Source organism: Aspergillus ibericus, assembly GCF_003184845.1.
Source record: "Aspergillus ibericus CBS 121593 unplaced genomic scaffold BO80scaffold_29, whole genome shotgun sequence".
Lineage (NCBI taxonomy): Eukaryota > Fungi > Ascomycota > Eurotiomycetes > Eurotiales > Aspergillaceae > Aspergillus > Aspergillus ibericus.
The window spans coordinates 213,203-234,853 of NW_020292127.1; the positions used below are offsets into that span (position 1 = coordinate 213,203).

General features: G+C 52.2%; 9 protein-coding genes across 9 annotated transcripts; 4 read left to right on the forward strand and 5 right to left on the reverse strand.

Annotated features, from left to right (window-relative positions):
- Positions 1 to 584: 584 nt before the first annotated feature.
- On the reverse strand, positions 585 to 1,548 carry BO80DRAFT_128026 (uncharacterized protein). The gene is made up of 4 exons (XM_025713551.1): positions 1,260 to 1,548; positions 1,109 to 1,212; positions 935 to 1,057; positions 585 to 885 (listed from the first exon to the last, which is right to left on the reverse strand). The coding sequence occupies exons 1-4, from the start codon at positions 1,401 to 1,403 to the stop codon at positions 750 to 752; spliced, it is 507 nt and encodes a 168-aa protein (XP_025573652.1). The 5' UTR covers positions 1,404 to 1,548; the 3' UTR covers positions 585 to 749.
- Positions 1,549 to 3,332: 1,784 nt separating this feature from the next.
- BO80DRAFT_426594 (actin-related protein ARP5) lies at positions 3,333 to 6,159 on the reverse strand. The gene is made up of 5 exons (XM_025719804.1): positions 5,790 to 6,159; positions 5,405 to 5,725; positions 4,411 to 5,351; positions 3,585 to 4,361; positions 3,333 to 3,533 (listed from the first exon to the last, which is right to left on the reverse strand). The coding sequence occupies exons 1-5, from the start codon at positions 5,974 to 5,976 to the stop codon at positions 3,501 to 3,503; spliced, it is 2,259 nt and encodes a 752-aa protein (XP_025573653.1). The 5' UTR covers positions 5,977 to 6,159; the 3' UTR covers positions 3,333 to 3,500.
- Positions 6,160 to 6,300: 141 nt separating this feature from the next.
- BO80DRAFT_128062 (DASH complex subunit DAD4) lies at positions 6,301 to 6,864 on the reverse strand. Its single transcript, XM_025713553.1, has 5 exons — positions 6,821 to 6,864; positions 6,705 to 6,761; positions 6,613 to 6,657; positions 6,479 to 6,563; positions 6,301 to 6,428 (listed from the first exon to the last, which is right to left on the reverse strand). The coding sequence occupies exons 1-5, from the start codon at positions 6,821 to 6,823 to the stop codon at positions 6,385 to 6,387; spliced, it is 234 nt and encodes a 77-aa protein (XP_025573654.1). The 5' UTR covers positions 6,824 to 6,864; the 3' UTR covers positions 6,301 to 6,384.
- Positions 6,865 to 6,981: 117 nt separating this feature from the next.
- On the forward strand, positions 6,982 to 8,231 carry BO80DRAFT_426597 (uncharacterized protein). The gene has a single exon (XM_025719805.1). The coding sequence runs from the start codon at positions 7,225 to 7,227 to the stop codon at positions 7,786 to 7,788; it is 564 nt and encodes a 187-aa protein (XP_025573655.1). The 5' UTR covers positions 6,982 to 7,224; the 3' UTR covers positions 7,789 to 8,231.
- Positions 7,924 to 8,385, forward strand: BO80DRAFT_128069 (uncharacterized protein). The gene has a single exon (XM_025713554.1). It carries the CDS (start codon positions 8,058 to 8,060, stop codon positions 8,334 to 8,336), a length of 279 nt encoding a protein of 92 aa, XP_025573656.1. The 5' UTR covers positions 7,924 to 8,057; the 3' UTR covers positions 8,337 to 8,385.
- A 154-nt stretch (positions 8,386 to 8,539) lies between these two features.
- Positions 8,540 to 9,858, forward strand: BO80DRAFT_494895 (Got1 family protein). Its single transcript, XM_025723911.1, has 5 exons — positions 8,540 to 8,886; positions 8,958 to 8,984; positions 9,073 to 9,121; positions 9,187 to 9,202; positions 9,264 to 9,858. The coding sequence occupies exons 1-5, from the start codon at positions 8,856 to 8,858 to the stop codon at positions 9,558 to 9,560; spliced, it is 420 nt and encodes a 139-aa protein (XP_025573657.1). The 5' UTR covers positions 8,540 to 8,855; the 3' UTR covers positions 9,561 to 9,858.
- A 289-nt stretch (positions 9,859 to 10,147) lies between these two features.
- pfy1 (profilin) lies at positions 10,148 to 11,246 on the reverse strand. The gene is made up of 5 exons (XM_025719806.1): positions 11,046 to 11,246; positions 10,941 to 10,956; positions 10,767 to 10,851; positions 10,546 to 10,680; positions 10,148 to 10,477 (listed from the first exon to the last, which is right to left on the reverse strand). Exons 1-5 carry the CDS (start codon positions 11,071 to 11,073, stop codon positions 10,346 to 10,348), a joined length of 396 nt encoding a protein of 131 aa, XP_025573658.1. The 5' UTR covers positions 11,074 to 11,246; the 3' UTR covers positions 10,148 to 10,345.
- Positions 11,247 to 12,960: 1,714 nt separating this feature from the next.
- Positions 12,961 to 15,143, forward strand: BO80DRAFT_128138 (uncharacterized protein). Its single transcript, XM_025713556.1, has 2 exons — positions 12,961 to 14,111; positions 14,170 to 15,143. Exons 1-2 carry the CDS (start codon positions 13,254 to 13,256, stop codon positions 14,998 to 15,000), a joined length of 1,689 nt encoding a protein of 562 aa, XP_025573659.1. The 5' UTR covers positions 12,961 to 13,253; the 3' UTR covers positions 15,001 to 15,143.
- A 349-nt stretch (positions 15,144 to 15,492) lies between these two features.
- On the reverse strand, positions 15,493 to 21,609 carry BO80DRAFT_128135 (RNA helicase SLH1). The gene has a single exon (XM_025713555.1). The coding sequence runs from the start codon at positions 21,529 to 21,531 to the stop codon at positions 15,529 to 15,531; it is 6,003 nt and encodes a 2,000-aa protein (XP_025573660.1). The 5' UTR covers positions 21,532 to 21,609; the 3' UTR covers positions 15,493 to 15,528.
- Between the last annotated feature and the right edge of the window lie 42 nt (positions 21,610 to 21,651).

The following is a 21,651-nucleotide window of genomic DNA, read 5'->3' on the forward strand; positions in this document are numbered from 1 at the left end:
ACTAGTATTAGTTCGTTCCTTTTTAATGAATGTGTATAGTACTAGTACTAGTAGTAATACTACTGGGTAGTATGTATGTACTCTTATGTAGTTTTTTTTTTTTTTTTTTTTTTTTTTTTTTTTTTTTTTTTTTTTTTTTTTTTTTTTTTTTTTTTTTTTCCTTTGGAATACTAACGTTAGATGGATTGGTTTCGTGTGATAGCTCGTACCGAGATGGCTAAGTGGTTTGTACTGGAGTTGGTAATTGAGGGAGATGGCTGGTTAGTGGGTTTCTTGTATGTAGCTTTAGTGTATCTCTTTCTTTTCTTTTCTTTTTTCTTTCCTTTTTATGGCTCTCGATTACTGGCACGGTACCACGACAGAACATAGCGTGGATTATAGATATGGTACTATTACATCAGATATTTCCCGTCGAATGATGGTAAAGAAAGACATAGATTATTGGTAATTAGTAATGATAGTAATAGTAACCCTACCCACCCCTCTCCATCTATGCACACTGTCCACTATTCCCATCTCTTCTGTTCTGGTCATCTCACATAGCACACGTATTCAAGTCGTGAGTACGTAACGAAGGAAATTATTATGTTAGATATCAATATTAACGTCGATGTTCAATCAAATCAAGCGTGGTATCATAGTTGGTATTATCATCATCTCGACGGCGGCTGATTCTTGTCTGAGGTGGCTGAGACGAGGATGTGCGTTGATATTGTGTCACCATCGTCGAGAGGCAAGGTTGGTTATATCTAGACCGTGGCCACGGGGGCATCGGCGGGACCGCCGTGGGCACCGCCAGTGTTCTTCTCGCGGACGGGTGTGCTCTCGCGACGGTAGGCCCAGAGGGCACCGATCTCGACGAAGATGGCGAAGAAGGTGAAGATGCTATGATGGGTTAGCAAGGAATTATAATGATAGAGGTTGGTGCACGTACAATGTCAGAAAGATGAACGCTTCGTTGGCCCTTTTCTTGGAGCAGCTGACGCCTGGCGGAGCGTTAAACAGACAAGGACGCCAGTTGTAGTCTTGTGCCGCGAAGACGAATGCCGTGAGCCAGCTTCATGACAGTCAGTATCAAGGGTGCATTGGTTCAAGGGTGATGGCATACAGGTATGAGAAGATGACATCGATGCCCAGGACGAACTTGCTGAGGGCTTTGGGCAAGAAGGGCGACACAAAGGCGGGCAGGAAGAAGACCACGGACATGGTCGACTAGACCAAAGTTAGCAACATGACCCCAAGGAGGGGAGGCTTCATACAATGACTTCCTGGTAGATGATATGTTGGCCGCGAGGTCCCCTGTGGATAAAGTACGAGGTGATACCCATCACGATGACTGCACTAGCCCACTGCATAAACCGAATGACCAGCTGCAGGGGACGGGCCACGGTACTGGAGAACATGGCTACGGTTGACTGGACTGGATGGACACTGAATTAGAGGAATAGTAGGATATTGGACAGGACACAAGGTGCGGTCGGTTCCCGTGGCAGGCTGGGTCGGCTCTGATGAATGGATGATGAGTGGGAAAGAAACCGCCAGGAGGGACCCGGACAAGGTTTCTTATATGTCGGCCAGTGGGCTGGGATGGACCGGATGGAGGGAGCCAGCTTTACGTCAGAGGTGGAATCCTGGTGTTTGCTGGTGCCGAAGGTTTGGCAACAGAGCAGCGAAGGGCCAAATCCCCAGATGCGTCATAATTTCCTCTGCATGAAGTAAGTCGGTTCCGAGCGGGCCAGTCTTTGGGTGTTAGGGTTGTGTGATTGCAGTTGATTGCAGTGACGAGCTGCAGAACCTGCAGCCAGAGAGACACTAAGGTAGGGACAGCTTGGTTTGTTCAAGGAGGAGGGGTGCCCAACCACCATGGCGTCCAAATGGATAGTGATGGCCATCGGCGCGGCAGCTCTGCCGGCCAGCCAGCATGCTAGTGAGAGGATCTGCAAGCGACATGGACTGATTGACTGATACCAGTCGATCGACGCAGGATGGAGTAAGGAGGAACGGGTCCGTCAACTCATGATCCCAGGTTGCGTGACGTGAAGGAGAGAAGGTGATTGCAGGCCACCGCCGAGCTCGCTGGATGAGGAAGCCAGCTCGGGTGGGGCAGCGCCCGGTCTGGATTTACCTCTCCCACCTTTACCTTCATTCCCCTCGACCATTTCTATTCTTTCTTTCTACACAACATAGCATTCAGAATTCAATACTTCTTGACTCCAACATACATTATATTATCTTTTAAGTCAAATCACTACAACCCCAACTATAGTTATACTGACTCATCTTACTCAGCCAGAGTCATCATTCTTCACTCCCCAGCACAGACCAATCGCAACCACGCCACCTCCCATTCATCGTACAACTCCGGGAATCAACGGGATCCTCCCATCCATGGACGACACTTCAAAGCTCACTCGTCCACCATCTGCTTCCTCGGAACGGTCGGCAGGATGATCTCATCCTTTCTCGGGGTCCATCACCCAGTCACCTGCCCCATCACCGTATTTCTTCCCGACTGAACAATGGGTCTGTGATGCCGGACCCACAAGGCTGAATTGTTTCATTTGATGAGTTGGTCACTTACAGAGGAGGGGAGAGTATGAAGTACCATGTAGGATGTGCTATGCTAATCTCTGCAATGTGCAGACTGCAGCACCCTGTCGGTCGGTTAGTTGCTTGCTTCGTTGGTATGACGTCTGTACACCCCGACTCTATGTACATAGTACTTGTGTCTCCCCCTCCCTCACCTATCAAACTTTCTCCCTTATCTACATCCACAGTATCTACTCCGTAGCACTCCTAGCACTACTCCTCCCTGCATACAGCACTCTACTCCGTCCCAATGACCAAACTCAATCCCCAAACCCAATATCCCCTCTCCATCCAACAAACTCCTCAGCAACCACCACCTGACACCCACGACCAGCTACTCCCTCCCATCTGGCTGGTCGGAGAGCTTTCCCTGCCCATTTGGTCTTTGGTGCGGATCCAGGGATCCTGGTGCTATTGTGGTGCTAAGTTACTATTGAACTTTTTCTTCGCTTTTCCCTTTTCCCTTTTTGTGGGTTGGGTATTTTTGATTATGCTTTTACTGGATTCGGATGGTTCTGTACACAATTGAAACTCCGTAGAATGTAGCTGGGTTCATCTGGGATGGATCGGTAAGGGGGATTGGTTTGGGATACTAGGAAGGGTGCAATCACGGGTCGGGAAACGGCCACGGTGCTGGATGATGTGTTGGTGGTGGTAGTGGGACGGCCCAATAGTCCCGGCGCACATGGGCTACTGTACAACCGTTGGCGAACAGAATATGACAGGAAAAAACAATTATGCAGATCGGCTCTAGTATCGAATCATTGCGACTACATGCTTGGCCCGTCCGAGTTCGCCGACGCCCGACTCCCATCCCTTCAACTACACCCGACTGGTCCCTGTGGTATCTTCTTCAGTGGTCCGCCTCTTCAACAACCATCCCCGCGGCATACTGCAAAGTCCGTGTTGGATTACCACGTGGTGACATTGCCCAGATCATGTTCCTGATCATACTAGTTAGCCATCGTTCGTATCACTCGACACATCCCGCCTACCTTGAGGTATTCGCTGCCCTTTTCCAGGTACTCCTGTCGTGTAATCGATGACTTCCGTAGTTCCGCCCCCGACGCCCACTGCGCCGCCCCCTTCCAGGCATCCAGCACGGGATCAGCCGCCCGCCGCACATTCAGTTGCGAGTTCACGGGGAGGAATTGCCGGAACTCATTGCGGAAGCGCTCGTCGAAGTTTTGGAACAGGGTGTTGCCGCCCGTGAGGAACACATCCCGCAGCAGCTTCGCCTGTTCGTCGGGATTCGAGAACCGCTGGTTGACAATATCTGCCGCCACTTCCAAGAGTCCGGCCTGGTCAATGCCCGCAATCGACGGCTTGAATACCACCTCGGGAACCCGGATGCGCTCCACGTTCAGATGCAGCTGGTGAGCCTCCCGCTGGCTTTCAGGGTCAAAGGGCCATGGGCCCCGCAGGAAGACGTGCACTAGGCTCTTGGTCCAGTCGGATTGCGCCGCAAGCGTGTGGTTCTCCGTGAAGTCGGGGTCGTGCTCAAGGAGCTCCTTTTCAACCGAGTCAAGCATGCCGCCAAGATCCTCCTCTTCCTCCTCGTCACTCTGCTCGCCCGTAGCCACCGTGCGATAGACACCCCAGTCTTCGTCGTTGGCACCAAAGTTGTCGTCGTCTCCGCCGCGCCTCCGCTTCTTGGGTCCGTCCGCGGCGAGATTGGCGAGCGTCTTCATGCGCATCTGGCTGGCCAGGGACTTGCGGTTGCCGAGATCCGCCTTCATCCGATCCCGTTCCTTGATCTTCTGCAGGATGCTCTGTAGGGGAAAGTTAGATCTGCCAGAAGAATGTCATGGATGATCCTACCTGTCGCGAGGCTCTTCGCTCAGCGAGCCAGTTCTCAAAATCATTCTCTCGCTTCTCCCGGTCGAGTCTTTCTTCTTCCTCCCGACGAGCCTTTTCACGCTCCTTCTCCGCCTTGGCGCGCTGTCGAGCTTCAACATTGGACTTCATGAGTCGCTGATGGCGCTTCTCCTTCAGACCGGCTTCGTCAAGCTCCTCATCAGGAACGTCTAATAACGGGAACGACATCTCTTCTTGAGGCTCCTCGGTTTCTTCGATTCCCAAGTCCCGGTTGCGGGACCGCTTGATAGAACGCTCAAGATCCCGAATCAGCCGATCCAGATGTGCTTCATCCTTCAAATCTTCGGCTTCCAGAATGCGCCGCGCTTCCTTCTTGGTTTCCGAGGCGAGCCCATGCTGTAGATCCTTGTAGTACTCCAGCTCCTGTTCCTTCTTCATCAGCTTCTCCAGTCGCATCTTCGCGGCCTGCTCTTGTAACCGACGTCCACTCTCCTTCTTCCTCTCCGCTATCCGGGCGAGTTCTTCTTCGGTCTTCTCGGGCACAACATGCTCGGTATAAGGGTATTGGACGATACGGTCTCGGTCCTCAAGGCCGGTCCAGTCCAGGTAGTGGCTGAGCTCCTGGTCGTAGTCCTTGGAAACATAGCAATGTTTGTGCACAAGATCCTCCATCTGGCTCTCGGTCATCCTTGCCGGGAAGGTCGGATATTTCAGGCGCATCAGCTTTAGCAGGTACTCGGAGGCGTGTAGTCCACCCCAGTTCAATCGCGAGCAGTTGGATAGCAAAGCCTTGTTGTTTAGGACAGGAATAACATGGGTCGAGGTGTGGGAAGACGAGACAATAAGACCATCCTTTCCGCGATTGTATCGGTAAGAGAACAAAGAGTCGATACCGTAGGCGACCGAGGGCGCAGAGTAGCACTCGAACAAGATCTCGTTCATCACTATTGAGTGTTAGAAATATACCACCATCGCGATGACACGCGACGCGACTCACTCTTGCGGGGATAGCTGAGGTTCGCGATCGGCTCGGTCATGACAATCGGCCGGTCAACACCTCCGTTGGCACCATCGACCCCCAGCTTGATGAACAGATAGTCCAGCACTCCCTCCATGACATCCCAGTTGCCCACCACACTAGTGCCAGGGTCGAACGCATAGCGCAGCTGGCCGCGCGTCGTTGCATCCACATAGGAATCGTATCCGACGAACTGACAGGCTTTGTTGAGTTTCCGATCGCGATACCGACTCATCACAGGGGGGATGACGAAACGGGGGGTTTTGTCGAACGACCAACCGGCCTTAACCAGGCTGGAGCCTTTGCAAAAGATGAAGCGTCAGCAGACCGTACATGACACCGTCGTAGGTTGGGCAGTACTCACCATTGTCGATAACTATGGCGCTGGTACCCTTGCTTTTGCTGTAGCCTTCGGGTTGAGGGGCATGGTAGCCTTTAAAAGGATGGTCTTGGGCGTTGTATGCCTTCGGGGGAGGCTTCGCGGCGCCTTTTTCGGACGAATTGATGGCGAACCGGGTTGGAAGAACCGGCTGGACCGAAGTAATGGCCATGGTGATGGTATGCAGGCGGTCTCAGCAGCAACTCAGGAGCTCCCGGCAAACACCGTTCACTGCATTGCAGTGTGTCGCGAGGGTTAGCACACCACGTATCCGGGGAAGGGAGCGGCGGGAAAGGAAGAAGAAGCAGGTTGCGTGGCGTTGGTGATGGAGAGGAAGGGAATCGGAGCATGAAAGTCCCCAGGTTTGGTCGGGGCCGTGGAGGCCTCCGGCCACCGCCAGCGCTTGTATGCCGCCAAGACCATCACTCCAGGAGGACTATCGCTCGTTACGGCATCGCGCGGTTACAAATGGTCTACATACATCTACTCGACGGGATTATTGCAGTGAATATGGGTGAATGAAAATATATGTACTAGTAAATCATGTCTTCGTTACAAAATCAGGAAACCATTAAGGATATCAATCACTGGAGGATGTTGAGGGATCCTTCAAATTCTCCGTCGCTACGACCGATTAGCTTTGTCCACTTAGATTGTCGAGAGACGGTGTTTACCTTCCAAATGGAATAGGACGTTCGACTGGTAGTTCTTGAACATTTGGGCGACAAGCTCGACGTTCATGTTCTGGATATTGACCTCCTGTAGGCCATCAGCACCGGATAGTAGTAGAAGTTAAAGAGCGTATTACCTGGAGGCTTCTATTCATGACCATGATCGACTCATTTAGTTTTTCCTAGAGGCTATCAGCTATGCACCAAGATGCCCCTCCAGATGACATACAATGTTGCCGATAATGCGAGAGAGCAGCACGGCTTGCTGGTGCTCATGTGGGCTCTCCTACATCATTTTTAGTTTCTTTAAGACAAAGGATTCACCATGGAGCGTGTTATGCCTACCATCTTGAATATAGCGTAGTTATGTTGATGGTCCTTGCTTGTTGTGGTGTTTGTTTGTTGCGCCTTGGATCACGGCAACCCAATGGGCTCACCCACGTGACTGGCTGGGAATTGGTCAGTATGGGAAGTCATTGAACCTACAACATAGAAGTCCGGCACTGAAGCTATCTTGGTTATCTACTGCTAAGCTCCCAACTGCATACCAAAGGCTATTCATGTGCCAGTTATCCTCGCCATTGTGCAATCGCGCCCATCGCATCAGGTGCCTATAACTCATCCAGCTCCGGACAAGACGGCCACTTCTAGACTCCAGCCGCATCAGCATCAACCCTCCCCGAAAAGCGTCCACCTTCCCTCATCCTTTCAATCAAGTCCCTTCCGCACACCTACTCTTAACTATCGCCATGGCTCCCCAGACCCCCGCCGAAGCGGAGAATCACCAAGCGCTTCTCGATCGTCTCGACATCGCGCATGTCCCCCGTCCTTTCCGCAACCCGAACTGGAGACCGTCCCAGCGTCGCAACAAGAACGTCAAGCAGCTCATTTCTGAGAGCTCAAGAAAGGAGGCCTCTGTGATGGCCACACAGTCCAATTCGGGTGCAACAACCCCGCTCCCAGCCACATCTGCCAGCACCGATGGAAGCCAAACCCCTGCCGATGGCACACCCCGGACCAACATCGCGCAGGCCGCGCAGAACCTCTCGACACTGGTCTTGGAGAAGAACGCACGAGCGGCATTTACCTCGGGACCTGCTGTAACTTACACCAATATCGAATCCGCCCCGTCATTGCACCCGTCGCAGCAAACCCGCTACTGCGATATCACAGGGCTGCCTGCTCCATACACGGATCCCAAGACGAGACTGAGGTATCATGATAAGGAGGTCTTTGGCGTGGTTAGGACACTGGGGCAGGGAGTGCCGGAGAGTTACTTGGAACTCAGGGCCGCGCATGTTGTGCTTAAATGAGGTTATGATCTATGGAAGTGTTTGTTCTACGTTGTAAGATATCAGGTAGGTACGATGTTATTGCAGGCATAATGCACTGGATTCTAATGAAGGCCACAATAACAGCCTCTTCTAATACTATATTTATGTACGATCGACACAGTCAAGCCCTTTCCACCCACCTGCCCCTCTCGAGACAGGTTCAAAGAAAGCGCTCCGGCTTATTCGCGACCTAATAACTTATAGAGTTGTTGATCTTCGCCTTGTGCTGTTGCACTCGACTAGTACCGATGCTCCAGGGACGGAGCATCAGTTACAGCATCCGGGGATGCTGTTGCCGCGGCGTGGTATTGAGCTGCCCACAGGCTAGCCAGGGGTATACAGGCAGGGTAGCTGCAGTAATTGGACTGGTTGGGCTGTTTTGCAACCCGAGTCATCGCATGGACCCTTTTTGTAGCTTTGCTGGCCTCGGTGCGTCGGCTGCGTTGGTCGTAAACTCGACAATTGTATATCAGGAACATCTATACCATCTCATCATAAAAGAGGATAGTGATCCATGTAATCCATAATCGCAATCGCAACAGGGTGCGTTGTCGGCAAGTACCAACGCAGAGCCGTAGCAAATCGGTTGAGAAGTTGGGAGAGCCAAAATGGCGGCTGTGCGAATGTTGTTGATCGCCCGACCGCCATCCCGACCCGGCCTAGCCCAAACCTAGCCAAGAAGGGACGTGGCAGAATTGGGAATTTTGCGCAGCAGCCGCAGTGCTTTAGTGTTTACTCGGACTGCTGGAGCCTTCTGCGTCGAGTGTTTCAGGAATCCGACTAGACGACAGCTTATCTATCGACGCGCGATACCTCCCCTCTTATAAAGCCAACGTTTTCGTTGATATACCGTCCCATTGTCTGTTTAACTCTATATACTCCGTACTGCCACGTGCACGCGACCTCCGCAGCCTCCGAATCCCGAGGACCCAACGCATCGCAACATTGGAATCTGAGATTGGCCTGCACTCATTGGATTCTTGTCTTCCATATATTCCCTGGACTCTATCGGTGGTTAATCTCGTATATTCGAGCGAATAACAAAAATGCCCACAATGTGGCTGTCCGATAATCAGAGTAAGACCACCTCCGTTCTCAACACCTCCACAAGCCTATACAGATCGCTAACACTCATGCTTCTCATTCAGAGATCGGAGTCATCTTCTGCTCAGCCGGTATGTCAAACACTATACTCGCGGCGCAGCGCAATCGCCATTGCAAACCATCCATCCTATACACCTACTAACCACACCCAACAAACAGGAGGCTTATTCCTCTTCGGCGGAGTCCTCATGTTCTTCGATCGCTCTCTGTACGTCCCCAGCCCTTCCCCAATCCCAATCCTCTATCCCCAATCTAACCTCCCTCCTCTACCAGCCTTGCAATGGGAAACGTACGCCATCTCCCACCCCCCTCACCCCTCACCCACACAACTAACCCAACCAACCCCACAGATCCTCTTCCTCATCGGCCTCACCCTAATAATCGGCTTCGAAAAGACCTTCGCCTTCTTCTCGCGCCGCCAGAAACTCAAAGGCACGGCAGCCTTCGCCACGGGCATCCTCCTGATTCTCCTCCGCTGGCCATTAGCGGGCTTCATCATCGAGCTGTACGGCCTCTTCATCCTCTTTGGCGATTTCTTGATCACGATCGGTCAGTTCGCGGGGAATATTCCTGTCGTCGGGCCGTATATTAAGCAGATTTTGGAGACGTTGGCCGGTGGGAGGAGGAATGCGGAGTTGCCTGTATAGAATCCCATTCTCCATACTTCTCTGTCTTTTTCTCTTTGTGGGAGAGGAAGGTGGGGGATGGATGTCTGTGTAGGATTCATGATGACAGAAGGATGAGGATGAGGATGAAGAGGAGAGGAAGAAGAAGGATTGGATCTGTTATGTTACGTGTATGACTATGCGACTGAGCTCTTACGATACGACATTGCATGATGAGATGGGTATGGAATGGCCTGCGACTGCGACTGCGACTGGTTTGATGTTGGGTCTATCGCGCAGGGGAGGGGCTACGTTCTATGGGTATTAGGTATTAGAGACTTTTTAATTGTTAATATATTCTTATTGGTGGACTGAATACGATACTGTATCTTGTTCTTTGGTTATGCCTTGGGAATGCGTAGTCGCAACGAGGACTGTTAGTATCTAAATAGACAATGCTCTGTATGGTTTGGTGATAAGCTGTTCCGCTCTATACAGTAGGAGTAAATAGAGTTCTTTAGTCGAGAGTGAGATCATTAGGAATGCGGGGCCTAGCTAGGAATATCCATGAGCATAGAATAAATTATAACCACCGCTTCGCTGTGCAAAGACATCTAGTCCATCGAAACATTTTGTGGGGTGACCCGTCAGCACATATTGCACAGATCTACGTGTTATGATTGATGCCGAAGAACAAGACGAACAACAAGATCCGAAAGAAACAAAGAAAGAAGAAAGAGACCACGATGATTTACATTCAAGTAACCAGTATTACCACTGTCCTTTGCTTGGAACGAGACAATATTTTATTCTGCTTTTACACCCATTTACCGGGGGTTGTTGATGTAGTCAACGAGGTTCTCAACCACGGTAGCGGCGTTCGTGGTCTGGACGTTCTCCGCGTGGTGGGCGACCATGACGCAAGAGACGGCCTTGACGACGACGATGCCCTCCTTGCCCTAATTCCGATGTTAATATATCGACTGGCGGTTCTCAGGGTCGTCGGGAGATTTTGGTTCTACCGTACCTTCTTGCCGTACAGACTGCGGTCGTCGGCCTTGATGGTGACGAACTTCTCACCACCAACGGTGATACCGTTGGCCCAGGCGCTGTCGCTGTTGGCGAAAGCAGAGGCAAGGCCCTGGAGTTCTGTCGGGGAGATCTGTGGTGGTCGTTAACGTGGGGTTCGTGCTGGGCGGTGGTCTGGTCACGCCGATCAACGGGGTTGTTGGAAAACATGTGTCATACCGTGAAGCCAGGAGAGCCTGCCTCGAGGCCAGAGAAGTCGTGACTCAGGATACCGGCCTTGTCAAATTGGCGAGATCCCATCAAGCTGAATAGCCTCACGTCAGAATTCCGCTGCACAGTTGGAGGGGCGGCAGTGGCCGAAGCGGGGTAAACATGGGTTGGGTTATACGGTACCTGGAATCGACATAGCCTAAGCAGCAAGGGGACAGGTGTCAGCTCAGAGGGTTATGGAAATCCCAGATAGGAAACAGGGTATGCAAAAGGGGTGTATCGTCATACCTTGCCAGATAGCAGAGTGCTGACCCATGGTGACGGTCGGATAAACAATCGACGGGACGGTCGGGAAAGGGGACGGAGACGGGTAAGGAGAGGAGCAATTCCACAGGAGGCTGAAAGCAGAAGTGGAACTGGGGATAAAAACTCCGGGCGAAAACTAGGAAACGTCCAGGAGAAGGGCAGAAAATGCGCTGGGGAAGAGAGGGAGTGGTTGGGGGGTGTTTCGAGGAAAGATGGTGGGAGAGGAGGGGAAGAAGGCCGACGGAAGATGAGGTGAGTTACTAAGGCGGCCTTAAAGGGACAGGTCGGTGGTGGGGTGGATTGCGGCCAGCTGAGCATCATCCGTCTCTCTAGTCTCGTCTTTACCCAGCAACCACCACCGCCTCAACTGCCCCGCCAATCCCGACTTTTCTCCTCCTGTCGGTCACAATAAAGTATCTGCTATCAATAGCACCGCCATATTCTCCATTCTCTCCACAGGAGGTGCATCCGGCATCCGGACGTCTGCCTAGCAGGTAGTATCCGTCTTCTCCTCGTCCTCGTCTGTCATCCCCATTCGACCTCGGGGGATACGTGATGCTCCCTACGTCATCGCCTAGAACACAGAGCTTCAGTCTGGCTAGCATTGTCCATCCCACCGAAGTCTAGCTCAAGAACATCGCTCACGAACGCTAGGAGAGATATGTACGTAGGTAGGGAGGATACCAGCGGTGGGGAGTAGTTCACCCACTTCAGTATAGAACTAGACCCTGTTAGACACTCGCCTGCCCACTTGCGGATCTCTTTTCACCGGTTCCTCCTTACCGCCTCTTCGAGGACATCCCCTATTGACTCTCGACTATCGAGTCACTCCCAATAATTAATGAGTCCTGCAGGCACTAAGTAGATGCCTGAATTGTACGGGTGATGCCGGGCACGTGCCTGTCAGCGAGTCAGGTGCTGGGGATCATCTGCAGCCATCCGCCTGCCACTGGACGGGTCTTCCTCACTTCATCCTCACAATGCCCCTGTCCGTGCCTCGGCGGATGGTGGATGGCGTACCTCCGTCTATCATCATTTCGCATTCTATACTAGCCTCCCCGAACCTTCTAGCCTTGAGCCACGATAGACACCGGTCCAGAATCTTCGGAAGGAAAGAGCATTCAGGAGATGGATGATGGTCCGTGACTTGTCAAGTGAGGGCCGCGGGCCAGTTCCTTGGGCGCTGCATACTCTAATTTCCCCAGTGGACTAATTCTTATCAAGCGGGCCTCGCGTCCGGATGGACTATCGCATCCACCCCAAAACCCTCGGAATTGCGACCATCGGCTGGTGACTGAACGCAGGTGCAATCGCACCACGGTGAAACCCAAGGGGTCCCTCGGGTTGGCGGCACGGCTATGGACGAGATCCGTAACACCAAGGCCCTGAGACTGAGTCTCAGGCCTCTGGAGATCTCCAGGCGACTCAGCGGGCTCCAATAATCTCATTGGTTGGGCGCTCGGAGGTTCAGAACAGCTGGAACCAATGATGCTAGCGGTGCTCACGCTCGTGTTTCTAGCTTGAAGTGAGACCGTCGGCGCAGCATTCTTTTTGGCCCCTCGCCCGCGGTCGTAATCATTTGCGCGCGCAACCGCCACGCTCATTTGTGCCCACCAGAATAAGCACCTCGCGCGATTTTCGATAGCGCTCGCCTATGTCATAACCACTAGACCGTTGGGCTTCTGTGACTGGGCCATTGTCCGTGTCCGGTGTTGGCTACGCGGGGGTTCCGTGCGGCCTCTCCTGAGCAATTTCTCTGGAAATTTTTGTTGGCTGTTTCTGCCGTCGCGCTTCGTCAGATCTCATGGTACTAATCTAAGCCCTCACACTAGCCCGCCCCTACCACTCGTCTCACTTAGATGTAGCGCTCTGCCTTGTGCTCCACAGTAAACTGCCGCAACGTCTTATGTCTTAACTATGCTGCTCTGTCCCTCTATCGCCGAGTCTCCTTTTCTCCCCATCATGGACTGACACTTCTCTTCCCTGACTGCTTGCGCTCGCGTTTTGGCCTTCTGGAAGGCCGTCCATTCCTTTTCATTCAACTCATGATCAATAGGGCTTGGTATTCCCTTTAACGTTCTCTACATCTCTTTTCCCACCATCGTCCTTCTCTTAGCAACTCACCGGAAGTTCCCGTTCGCTTTCGTTTCAAGTACCGTATCGGATATTATCTCCACCACGCCGTCAGGAATGGCCAGAGGAACGTTTCTTGGGAGATCACGTACGATCCGGCAAGCGGAGGCCATCTCGTCCACTACTTCGAAGCACTCCGATGCGCGACAACGGAAAGATCTCAAATGTATTGAGGATGGCGCAAATCACACTCGCCAAGCGCCTCATGCGCCTCGGGATTTTCAGCGCCCCGGAACGTCAGAGGGACGCCAACAAAGGAAGTTACAAGCTCTAAGTCCTGTCCATACCCAGGCTCCTCCGCTTCCATCTTCGCCCATATCGTCCCCTACCGGCACGGATAACGGTGCAAACGGAAGTCTGATTGGCGTCGCTTTGGGCAGCCCGCGGATGATCGAACCGCATGTGCCCATGTCGCAACCGCAGGAAATATGCCCTGTCAAACTAGCAGAACCCCAAACACGACCCGCTTTGCAGCGCAAGCCCAGTAAATGGAAGAAAATCGGTGGCCTTTTCAAAGCTAAAGCTGCCATGGCAGCTGCGCCAAACCAACCTTTCTACCAGGTCCGGCTCGAGGACGAGTGGCCAATGCAAGACTCCACCTATTCTTTCGACCAGGAGCCAAAGGTTCAGCCTGAGAAACCTGCTAGTCCTATTTCTGGTACGGAAGCCTGGCCATCTTTGGAACCAGAAGTTCAGCCTCAGGCGCATGAACAAGGACAGTCCAAGGAAGACACAAATGTTGCGCCAAAGTCTGATGAACAGCCTCTTGCAACAATGCCATTGCTGCAAGTCGAGATCCCCGATATCCAGCTGGAGCGATACAGCGTCATGTTCGGAGGCGTTCTTAGTAAGAACAGGCCGCCTTCGTTTAGACGAAGCCAAACTATGCAGGACGCCAGCGCGCCGGCTCCAGAGGTAGCGTGCTTTCTTCACCAAATATTGGCAGAGACTCTTCAACTGACTCACTGGTCAGGACATCCCCCCCACGCCGGAATTAGGACCGCCTCGACGGAGAGCCACTTCCCCGACTCGGTCGAAATCGCCCAGCTTCACTCTGTTTCCATCAACACAGGTCAGCAAGGCTTCAAAGGTGCTCGGTAGCCAGAACATTCCCCGCGGCCCCAGTCCAATGCACAGAAGTCAAACGTCATTGGCAGAATCACAAGAGAATGTATCAAAGGAGAAGAGCAGTTTGGTCCTCATGGTGCATCAACCGTCGCACAAACCGCAGAATTCAATGTCTTCATTCCTTTCCTCTACAACCATTGGCTCGGAGGATGAACAGCTCCTGTTGCAGAGGCTGGGCCCAGTCCGCTCCTATATCGACGCAAGGGAACCAGAATGGGAAATCATCAACAAAAAGCCTGCAGCAAAGGATCCCGCACAAGACGCGCCTCCGGCGCTCAGAATCGATACGCAAATGACGTCTCCCGAAACGGCTAGCTGTGAATCGACATTGTCCCCAGCGACAAATACACCTGTCAATGCTCCCCAACAAAAGAACGAGGTCCTCTCCCCCGGAAGCAGGAGAGCTTCCCCAACTTCACCCAGACGCATGTCCCCCAAAACCGAGGACAAAGACATGAATCCCACCGAGCCGACAAACGGCGGGCCCGCCGTCGAAATCTCCATCGCACGGTCCGTTTCCGTCTCAAGAGGTAAAAGACAGGTTCTTGTACCCATCAGACCGCGTCAGGACCGTCCGGAACCCAGCGGCGACAACATGAAATCCCCGAGGACCATGGCGGGTAATCGCAACCGTATCCCTCCACGATCCAAGGAGGCGCTCATGAACATAATCTAGCGCTCTATTTATTTACTTTTCCACTTTCGATATTCGATATGATCATGATCATATGATTTTTCTTCTTCCTTCAATTACGCTCCTTTTTCTTTACCCACTTGCTTTTCTCTATAGCGCAGGTAGCGTTTTCCACTTCAGGCAGGTGTCAGAGTTGCTGGTCCTTCATAGAGATTCCTTCTCCTTTCACTCCATCTTTTTGACATTGAGCTATTTATCGAATTGTTATAGGCGATGTACGTCTGCACATGAAATACACCACGGATTTTCATTTTGTGTCGCGTGTTTATGCTAGTTCTTTTCTACACACTCCTGTCTCGACCGCCCGTGACGTTCATACTACCTGGGCTGGAACGGTTGAGCTTCCGTCTCCTAGTTGAGTTAGACAGATACTGGTTTTCTGTATGTTTGGTATTTATCTATCGTATTCGATCTCAGATATCCAATTCTTGCATCTAAGTTTCTATGTATATGATGTATAAACCACTACCCAAGGGTATTTATTCACAACAAGTGCTCTGATCGCACCGATCAAGCCTTCTCAGGAAAGGTCGACGACTCCGGCACCGTCTGCGTCTCAGGCACCGCGTCCGCGTCCGCAGCCACCTCCACATCAGACAAGGTCCATTCCATACCCGGGTACGAATCACTAATCACCTTCACAGTGATGCGCTTGGCTTGTCCCGCTTGGTTCTGGGGGAACTTGACGGATGAGCGAACAACGAGCGGTCCAGACCTCTGGTTGTTGTTGTTCTTGTCATTGGGTCTCCGGCTGGATCCGGCTCCGGGCCCGTTGCGACCATTCGTTTTTGATGGCCAGGATACGCGTTTCAGGGCGAGGAGCTCGGCGTCTTTGCCATCGGCGGTGGCGCTGTAGACGAGCATGAAGTAGCCTTCTGTTTGGGGTTTGGGGAAACGAGGGGCGTAGATCCGGAATTCTTTGTCCTTGGGCGCGTTTTTGCGGGTCAGGGAGACGGTGAGTCCGGTTGGGGTGATGGTGGAGATGGAGAGGGTGAGCTGGGGTAGGTAGGATGTGGCCTTTGTGAATTGTGCTGGGAGGTTGAGTTTCCTGATGAGAGAGTCGGTGGATTTCGCGGGTAGAGAGAGGAATGCAGTGAGAGAGGGTGGGAGGGCGGATCGCTTGTCTTCTGGGTTGATGCCTGGGAGGATGGAGAGGGGCGAGTCTTCGGGCCATCTGGCGGATTTGATGCATTGCAGGAGGGACATGAACATGTGGCAGGCGTGGAGGTAGCCCAGCTCGGCCATGACGTCGATGGAGGCTTGGATGATACGGATACCTTGGTCGAGGACGGAGGTTTGATCACCGACGTAATCGGTAATGGGGAGATCGATCCGTGACATGTATGCCTGGAGCAATAGGAAGGCTTTGACATGGGGATCCCAAAGGGGAAGGTCACCCATGGATTCAACTGAGAGTGGGAGATTGCGGGCCAGCTCTACGTTGATCAAGTCTTCGTTGTGTCGCACTGGCAGCTCGTCGAACTCGGTAGCTGAGCACATCCAGCTCAACACATCCTGGAAGGTGGGGTTAGGCTTCGCATGTGTCATGAGGTATCGAATCGTCTTGTGCGACAGATAGTAGTAACTCATGATCTTGCCGAATGGTGTTGGGTCCACCTCGCCAGTTGCCGAGTCAAGCACAATACAAGATGACTCGGCCAACTCCCCTAGCGATTTATCAACCAGGTCGATCATGAATTCCTGCGCGATTGCTTGAGCGGCCATGGTGTTATGCTCTTCAGCCGAGATCTCCAAGCCGTAGTAGGAGGGATTTTTGTGCAGTCGCCGGAAGAAGAATGTCCAGGTCAAGTAGTCAAGAGCATCTTGCTTCGTGCTGATCGTTCCCGCAGAAACTTCGGCACCCAAGTGGTTGTCAAGCACTTTGTGGAGAGTGGACTCGACAGGGAACCCGGTATGCAGGAAGTGCTTGTAGAAAGCCTTCTTTGCATCCTGGGTAAAAATGCGCGCAATACCTGAGGTGTCGAACTGGGGACGTCCTGCTCTACCTAGCATCTGCAGGACATCAGTCAGGTCCATGTCCCTATAGCCTTCGATCTTGGCATCGAAGAACTGTGTTCCCTTCACCACGACAAGATGTGCTGGAAGGTTGACACCCCAGGCAAGAGTACTTGTTGCCACGAGGATTTGAATCTTGTTGTTTGCGAAAAGCTCCTCTGCTAGTTGTCTATCTGACTCCACGAGACCGGCATGGTGCAGACCGATACCAAAGCTGAGCGCCTCGCGCAGTGCCTCATCTTTGACTCTCTCAAGGTTCAACTGTAGGTCCTCCTCAGACATACGGACAAATCTGCGAGGATTATCTTCCATTCCACAGTAGTTGATTAGATCCTTGGCCGTCAAACGGGTTTGTCGGCGGGAAGCAACGAATACAATCACTGGCTTTTCCGGAGAGTGATTCTTAATTGCCAGGAAAGTCGGCCTGTTCATCGACTGCATCAGAGGGCAGAATCCACGCTGCTCAGGGAATCCGTCAATGTAGATCTCGAGTGGAACAGGACGCACGGAATGTCTGAAATTGTATAGTCCTTCTTTCACGCCCAGCCAGTTGGCCAAATCGCTGGCATTCGCGCAAGCAGTCGACATACCCATCAGCCTGACAGATCCCTTGGACTGTGAAGCGATGTAGTTCATCCGAGACACAATAATCTCAAGAATGGGTCCTCGATCGCCACCCAACAGGTGAATCTCGTCGATGATCACCAGGCTCACCTTCCGTACGTAGTCCCTAGTCTGCCAACTACGGGAAATACCGTCCCACTTTTCGGGGGTCGTGATAATGATATCCGCATCTCGAATCGTCCGCGTATCGGGGGTGTTGTCACCAGTCAATTCAACCAAACTCAGACCCATGGGCCCCGTGAGACGCTTCTTCCAGTCCTGAACTCGCTCGCGGACAAGGGCCTTCATCGGTGCGATGTACACAACTTTCGAGCCCGGCCTTTCTCTGAAGGCCCACCACATGGCCAGCTCTGCAGCCACAGTCTTTCCACTACCCGTTGGGGAACCCAACAGAACATTGGCCGGGGTGTGGTAGAGCAGATGGAAAATCTGCGTCTGCATCGGATTAAAGAACTGGAAGCGCTGCCCGTAGAGCTCTTCCAATATCGGGTTCTTTAGCGCAGAGATGGGAAGAGGCTGAAGATTGAGGAGATCAGTGTATACACTTTCCGTATCCGGTCGAATCAGATGTTGGAAAGACACCGGAGTCACCGTCTCTGCACCCAGCCAACGGTCAGATATCGCACGAACATAGATTTGACTTGGCAGTGGATCGGAAAGCGGGATAGTGAAATTCAGCTCGTGTTCGTCATAAAGCTTCTTCCTGCTGAGGATGAAGTACTCGTGATGGTAGATTTCAGAAGTCTCCGAGTTCTCTACCCAGATCCAGTACGATTCTGAAGCGCCATGATGCCTATCGTTCCAGCTAAACTCTGGGTAAAGGCTCAGACGAATTCTCAAAACATCACGGTTGAGTGGTGCAATTTCAGCCTCCACACCGAGAGTAGGGAAGTTGTCCAACAACTTAGCCAATGTTTTCCCCATCCGGGTGTTATGGACCAGCTGTCCGATCTCCGCGGTTTCCATATCTTTCATTGACTCAACCGACGATGTCGGAAGCCTCTCATCCAAGTTCCTGAGGATCGGCTGAGGAAGATCAAATTGGTGGAAGGGATGGTCGAAAGGCCACATCTGCTTCTCGATGGCCTTGCAGAGGGAGAGAAGGACCTGGCATTGGTAGCCCCAACGCCGGTTCAACGCAATCATGAATAGAGAGCGACAGATTCGAGCTGCATTCTGCGCCACGTATCCGGTATCCGACACCAGAGCAAAATCCTCAATCCTAGCACGAGAGATATAGGACTGCAGGAGGATATTAGTCTTGGCGTGTGGAGAGTCATTACCGCCCTCTACCTCGGTCTGGATGACCTCGTCACGCAGCCTATTTAGCTCTTTGCTTTCACTTTCCCTGGCCTGGATGTTGTCGAATTCGCCACTCATACTGATCATTCTCAGCACATCCGCCTCGCTGGCTCGCGGACGCATCATATTGTTGAAGATTTCCACGCTGGTTTGCAGAACATAATACTGGCTTGCAATGCGGCCAACATCCTTCGCGCGTAATTCTTCCGTCTTCTCGTTGAATATGATCATTTGGCTCTTTTGTAAAACGAGGGCGGCTTGAATGATCAGCTGACGGCGTCTTTGGACTAGCATAGGATCATCACGGATTTCCGCGAAATCAATTCCGTAGTTGCGTGGCTCACGTTTCATACGAACGAAAAGATAGGAATATCCCAGCCATTGCACGGCTTCTGAAACTGAAGTGACCGTACCAAGAGAGATTTCGGCATTCAAATTGTCCACAAGGCGGCTCGAAAATCGGGATTCAATCGGCTGCTGCGACGTTACGGCAGAGATGTAGTGGTGGAGCTTATCATGTGTCGTGCAGATGAAACCAATACCTGTATCCTGGAATTGGGGACGACCCGCACGACCAAAGATCTGCAGCACATCCAGGATTCCTAGATCCACGAATTTACCTTCTTGCGGGTTATACAACTGAGTACCTTTGATGACGACCCCTGCAGCAGGAAGGTTGACACCCCATGCAAGCGTGGCAGTACAGCAGAGCACCTTCAGGAGCCCTTCGGAGAACAGACGCTCCATGAGGTTACGGTCGCTTCGACTCATTCCAGCATGGTGGGTTCCAAGTCCACTGGCGTAGAGCTCGCGCAGCTCGCGGGCACGGCTGCGTTTCACATCGCCAAGACCGTTTGAAAAGCCCTCGTGCTCCTGACAGCTGAACAGGTTCTCACACCCATCCTCAGTAGCCATTTGTCGCAGCATTCGAGCCGTCAAAACGGTGTCCTTCCGCGAGTGGACAAAAACCATGACTTGGTGTCCTCGTTCAAGCATATCACGGACCTTCTCGAAAGACACGACGTCGATATTTTCACGAGACTGCTTGGTGCCAGGCTTGCCCTTGACACCAATGAAATGTTGTTCAAGAGGAACAGGCCGAAAAGACTGGTCAAAGAAGAACAACCCGGCCATTTTGTTCACCTTGAGGAAATCGGCAACGTCGATATAGTTTGGAAGAGTGGCAGAGAGACCGACAATCCTAATAAGTGATTGTGTGCTCTCGACTTGACGCTGAGTACGGGCTACAAGTGACTCAATGACGGCACCACGCTCATCATGAAGCATGTGGACCTCATCAATGATTAACAATCGCACCTTTTGCACGAGTTCCGTATCACCCGTGCTCTTTCTTGTTACCACATCCCATTTTTCAGGGGTGGTGACGATGATTTGGGTTTCCACGATCTCTCGTTTCGTCAGTTGCATATCTCCTGTGAGCTCTCGAACTTTAATTCCCAACCAAGCGAGACGTTTCCCGAGCTTCTCGGTGACTTCGGCAGCTAGGGCCTTCATCGGAGCAACATAGATGATTTTGAAATCCTCCACCTGTACAGCAAACTCGGTAGCCTCTGGTTGCTCGATGGGATTGGGAACAGTGTTCTTCCCAATGGCGTTCAAGATTGTCAGCATAGCAGCATCCGTTTTACCAGCACCAGTCGGGGCACAGATGAGCATGTTCTCACTGGTCTTGTAGGCCACCTCATACAGAAGACTTTGCATCCGGTTGAGCGTCTTGTAACCCTTAAAGGTTCCTTGACACAGTCCATCCAGCGATGCGATCTCCACAAGCTTATGCCCCGGTCTCAGGCTACCGACCTTCGAGGCGGGGACCTCGACCTCAGTATATTTCTTTTCATCAATCTGCTTGCTACCCAAAGGCAGTCCATACCTCTTCCCCCCAAAGGCAAGAACATTTCTAGACTCATAGGACTTGAACACGTGGGGGTAATGCGGCTCCTGCCTGGTCTGTGCCGGTAACAACGACGCATGCTTGTGTTCGTAATCCGCCTGCCGCAAGGCTTGCTCCCTTTCCGCTCTTGTCTGTAGCTTTCCTGCCATCAGGCCATCTGTCTGGGCCTCCGGGCCGGTATGCAAGCTCGTGACGATATCCGTCCTGTGGGCGATCAGGTCAATCACGAAGTCGAGGTCATCGAATCCCACAATTTCGGCCAGCGACATTTGCAGCTCATCGTCTCCGCTGTCCGTCGCTAGAGCAGCGGTAATTTGCTGCGCTAGCTCTCTGGCGTCCATACCCGGCTTGCTGGCAGTGAGGCTTTCGCATTTCTGCTCGAGCCAGATTTGGTCGTAGGAGGATGATATCGGAGGGGAGGGGATATCGTCAAAGTCGTCAAACCCCTCGCTGGATTCATCGTCAGAGCTGATAATATCCCAGATGTCATCATCGGCAGTTCCAGGAGATGAGTAGTCCTCGTCGAAGTCCAAATCCAGGTCGTTTCCGTAGCTTTGGTTATTGGCGGGGTCTTTGGGAAGCTTCAAGTCCGCAATGGCCTGGCGCATGGCTGCCAGTTGGGCCAGCCACTGGGACTCGGCAGATCCATTCACAGCCATGATTAATACCTTCCGGTGGTATATAGATCTTGTAGTCAACAATGGAACAGGACAGCCAGATTTGAGCTGATCAGTAAGTGTGGACTGATATGATAATGAGCCAGAATGATTCACCCGGCA

Coding starts and splice junctions, on each gene's coding strand:
- BO80DRAFT_128026 (XM_025713551.1), bottom strand. CDS start 1,403: ATGTTCTCCAGTACCGTGGCCCGTCCCCTGCAGCTGGTCATTCGGTTT. Junction 1,213..1,259: donor TCATCTACCAGGAAGTCATT/GTATGAAGCCTC, acceptor ACTTTGGTCTAG/TCGACCATGTCCGTGGTCTT. Junction 1,058..1,108: donor GATGTCATCTTCTCATACCT/GTATGCCATCAC, acceptor ACTGTCATGAAG/CTGGCTCACGGCATTCGTCT.
- BO80DRAFT_426594 (XM_025719804.1), bottom strand. CDS start 5,976: ATGGCCATTACTTCGGTCCAGCCGGTTCTTCCAACCCGGTTCGCCATC. Junction 5,352..5,404: donor CCTCAGCTATCCCCGCAAGA/GTGAGTCGCGTC, acceptor AACACTCAATAG/TGATGAACGAGATCTTGTTC. Junction 3,534..3,584: donor AGGGCAGCGAATACCTCAAG/GTAGGCGGGATG, acceptor TAGTATGATCAG/GAACATGATCTGGGCAATGT.
- BO80DRAFT_128062 (XM_025713553.1), bottom strand. Junction 6,658..6,704: donor CTCGCATTATCGGCAACATT/GTATGTCATCTG, acceptor GATAGCCTCTAG/GAAAAACTAAATGAGTCGAT. Junction 6,564..6,612: donor TCATGAATAGAAGCCTCCAG/GTAATACGCTCT, acceptor GATGGCCTACAG/GAGGTCAATATCCAGAACAT.
- BO80DRAFT_426597 (XM_025719805.1), top strand. CDS start 7,225: ATGGCTCCCCAGACCCCCGCCGAAGCGGAGAATCACCAAGCGCTTCTC.
- BO80DRAFT_128069 (XM_025713554.1), top strand. CDS start 8,058: ATGCTCCAGGGACGGAGCATCAGTTACAGCATCCGGGGATGCTGTTGC.
- BO80DRAFT_494895 (XM_025723911.1), top strand. CDS start 8,856: ATGCCCACAATGTGGCTGTCCGATAATCAGA. Junction 8,887..8,957: donor GTGGCTGTCCGATAATCAGA/GTAAGACCACCT, acceptor CTTCTCATTCAG/AGATCGGAGTCATCTTCTGC. Junction 8,985..9,072: donor AGTCATCTTCTGCTCAGCCG/GTATGTCAAACA, acceptor CCCAACAAACAG/GAGGCTTATTCCTCTTCGGC.
- pfy1 (XM_025719806.1), bottom strand. CDS start 11,073: ATGGGTCAGCACTCTGCTATCTGGCAAG. Junction 10,681..10,766: donor CAGGCTCTCCTGGCTTCACG/GTATGACACATG, acceptor CGACCACCACAG/ATCTCCCCGACAGAACTCCA. Junction 10,478..10,545: donor GCAGTCTGTACGGCAAGAAG/GTACGGTAGAAC, acceptor CATCGGAATTAG/GGCAAGGAGGGCATCGTCGT.
- BO80DRAFT_128138 (XM_025713556.1), top strand. CDS start 13,254: ATGGCCAGAGGAACGTTTCTTGGGAGATCACGTACGATCCGGCAAGCG. Junction 14,112..14,169: donor CCAGCGCGCCGGCTCCAGAG/GTAGCGTGCTTT, acceptor CTCACTGGTCAG/GACATCCCCCCCACGCCGGA.
- BO80DRAFT_128135 (XM_025713555.1), bottom strand. CDS start 21,531: ATGGCTGTGAATGGATCTGCCGAGTCCCAGTGGCTGGCCCAACTGGCA.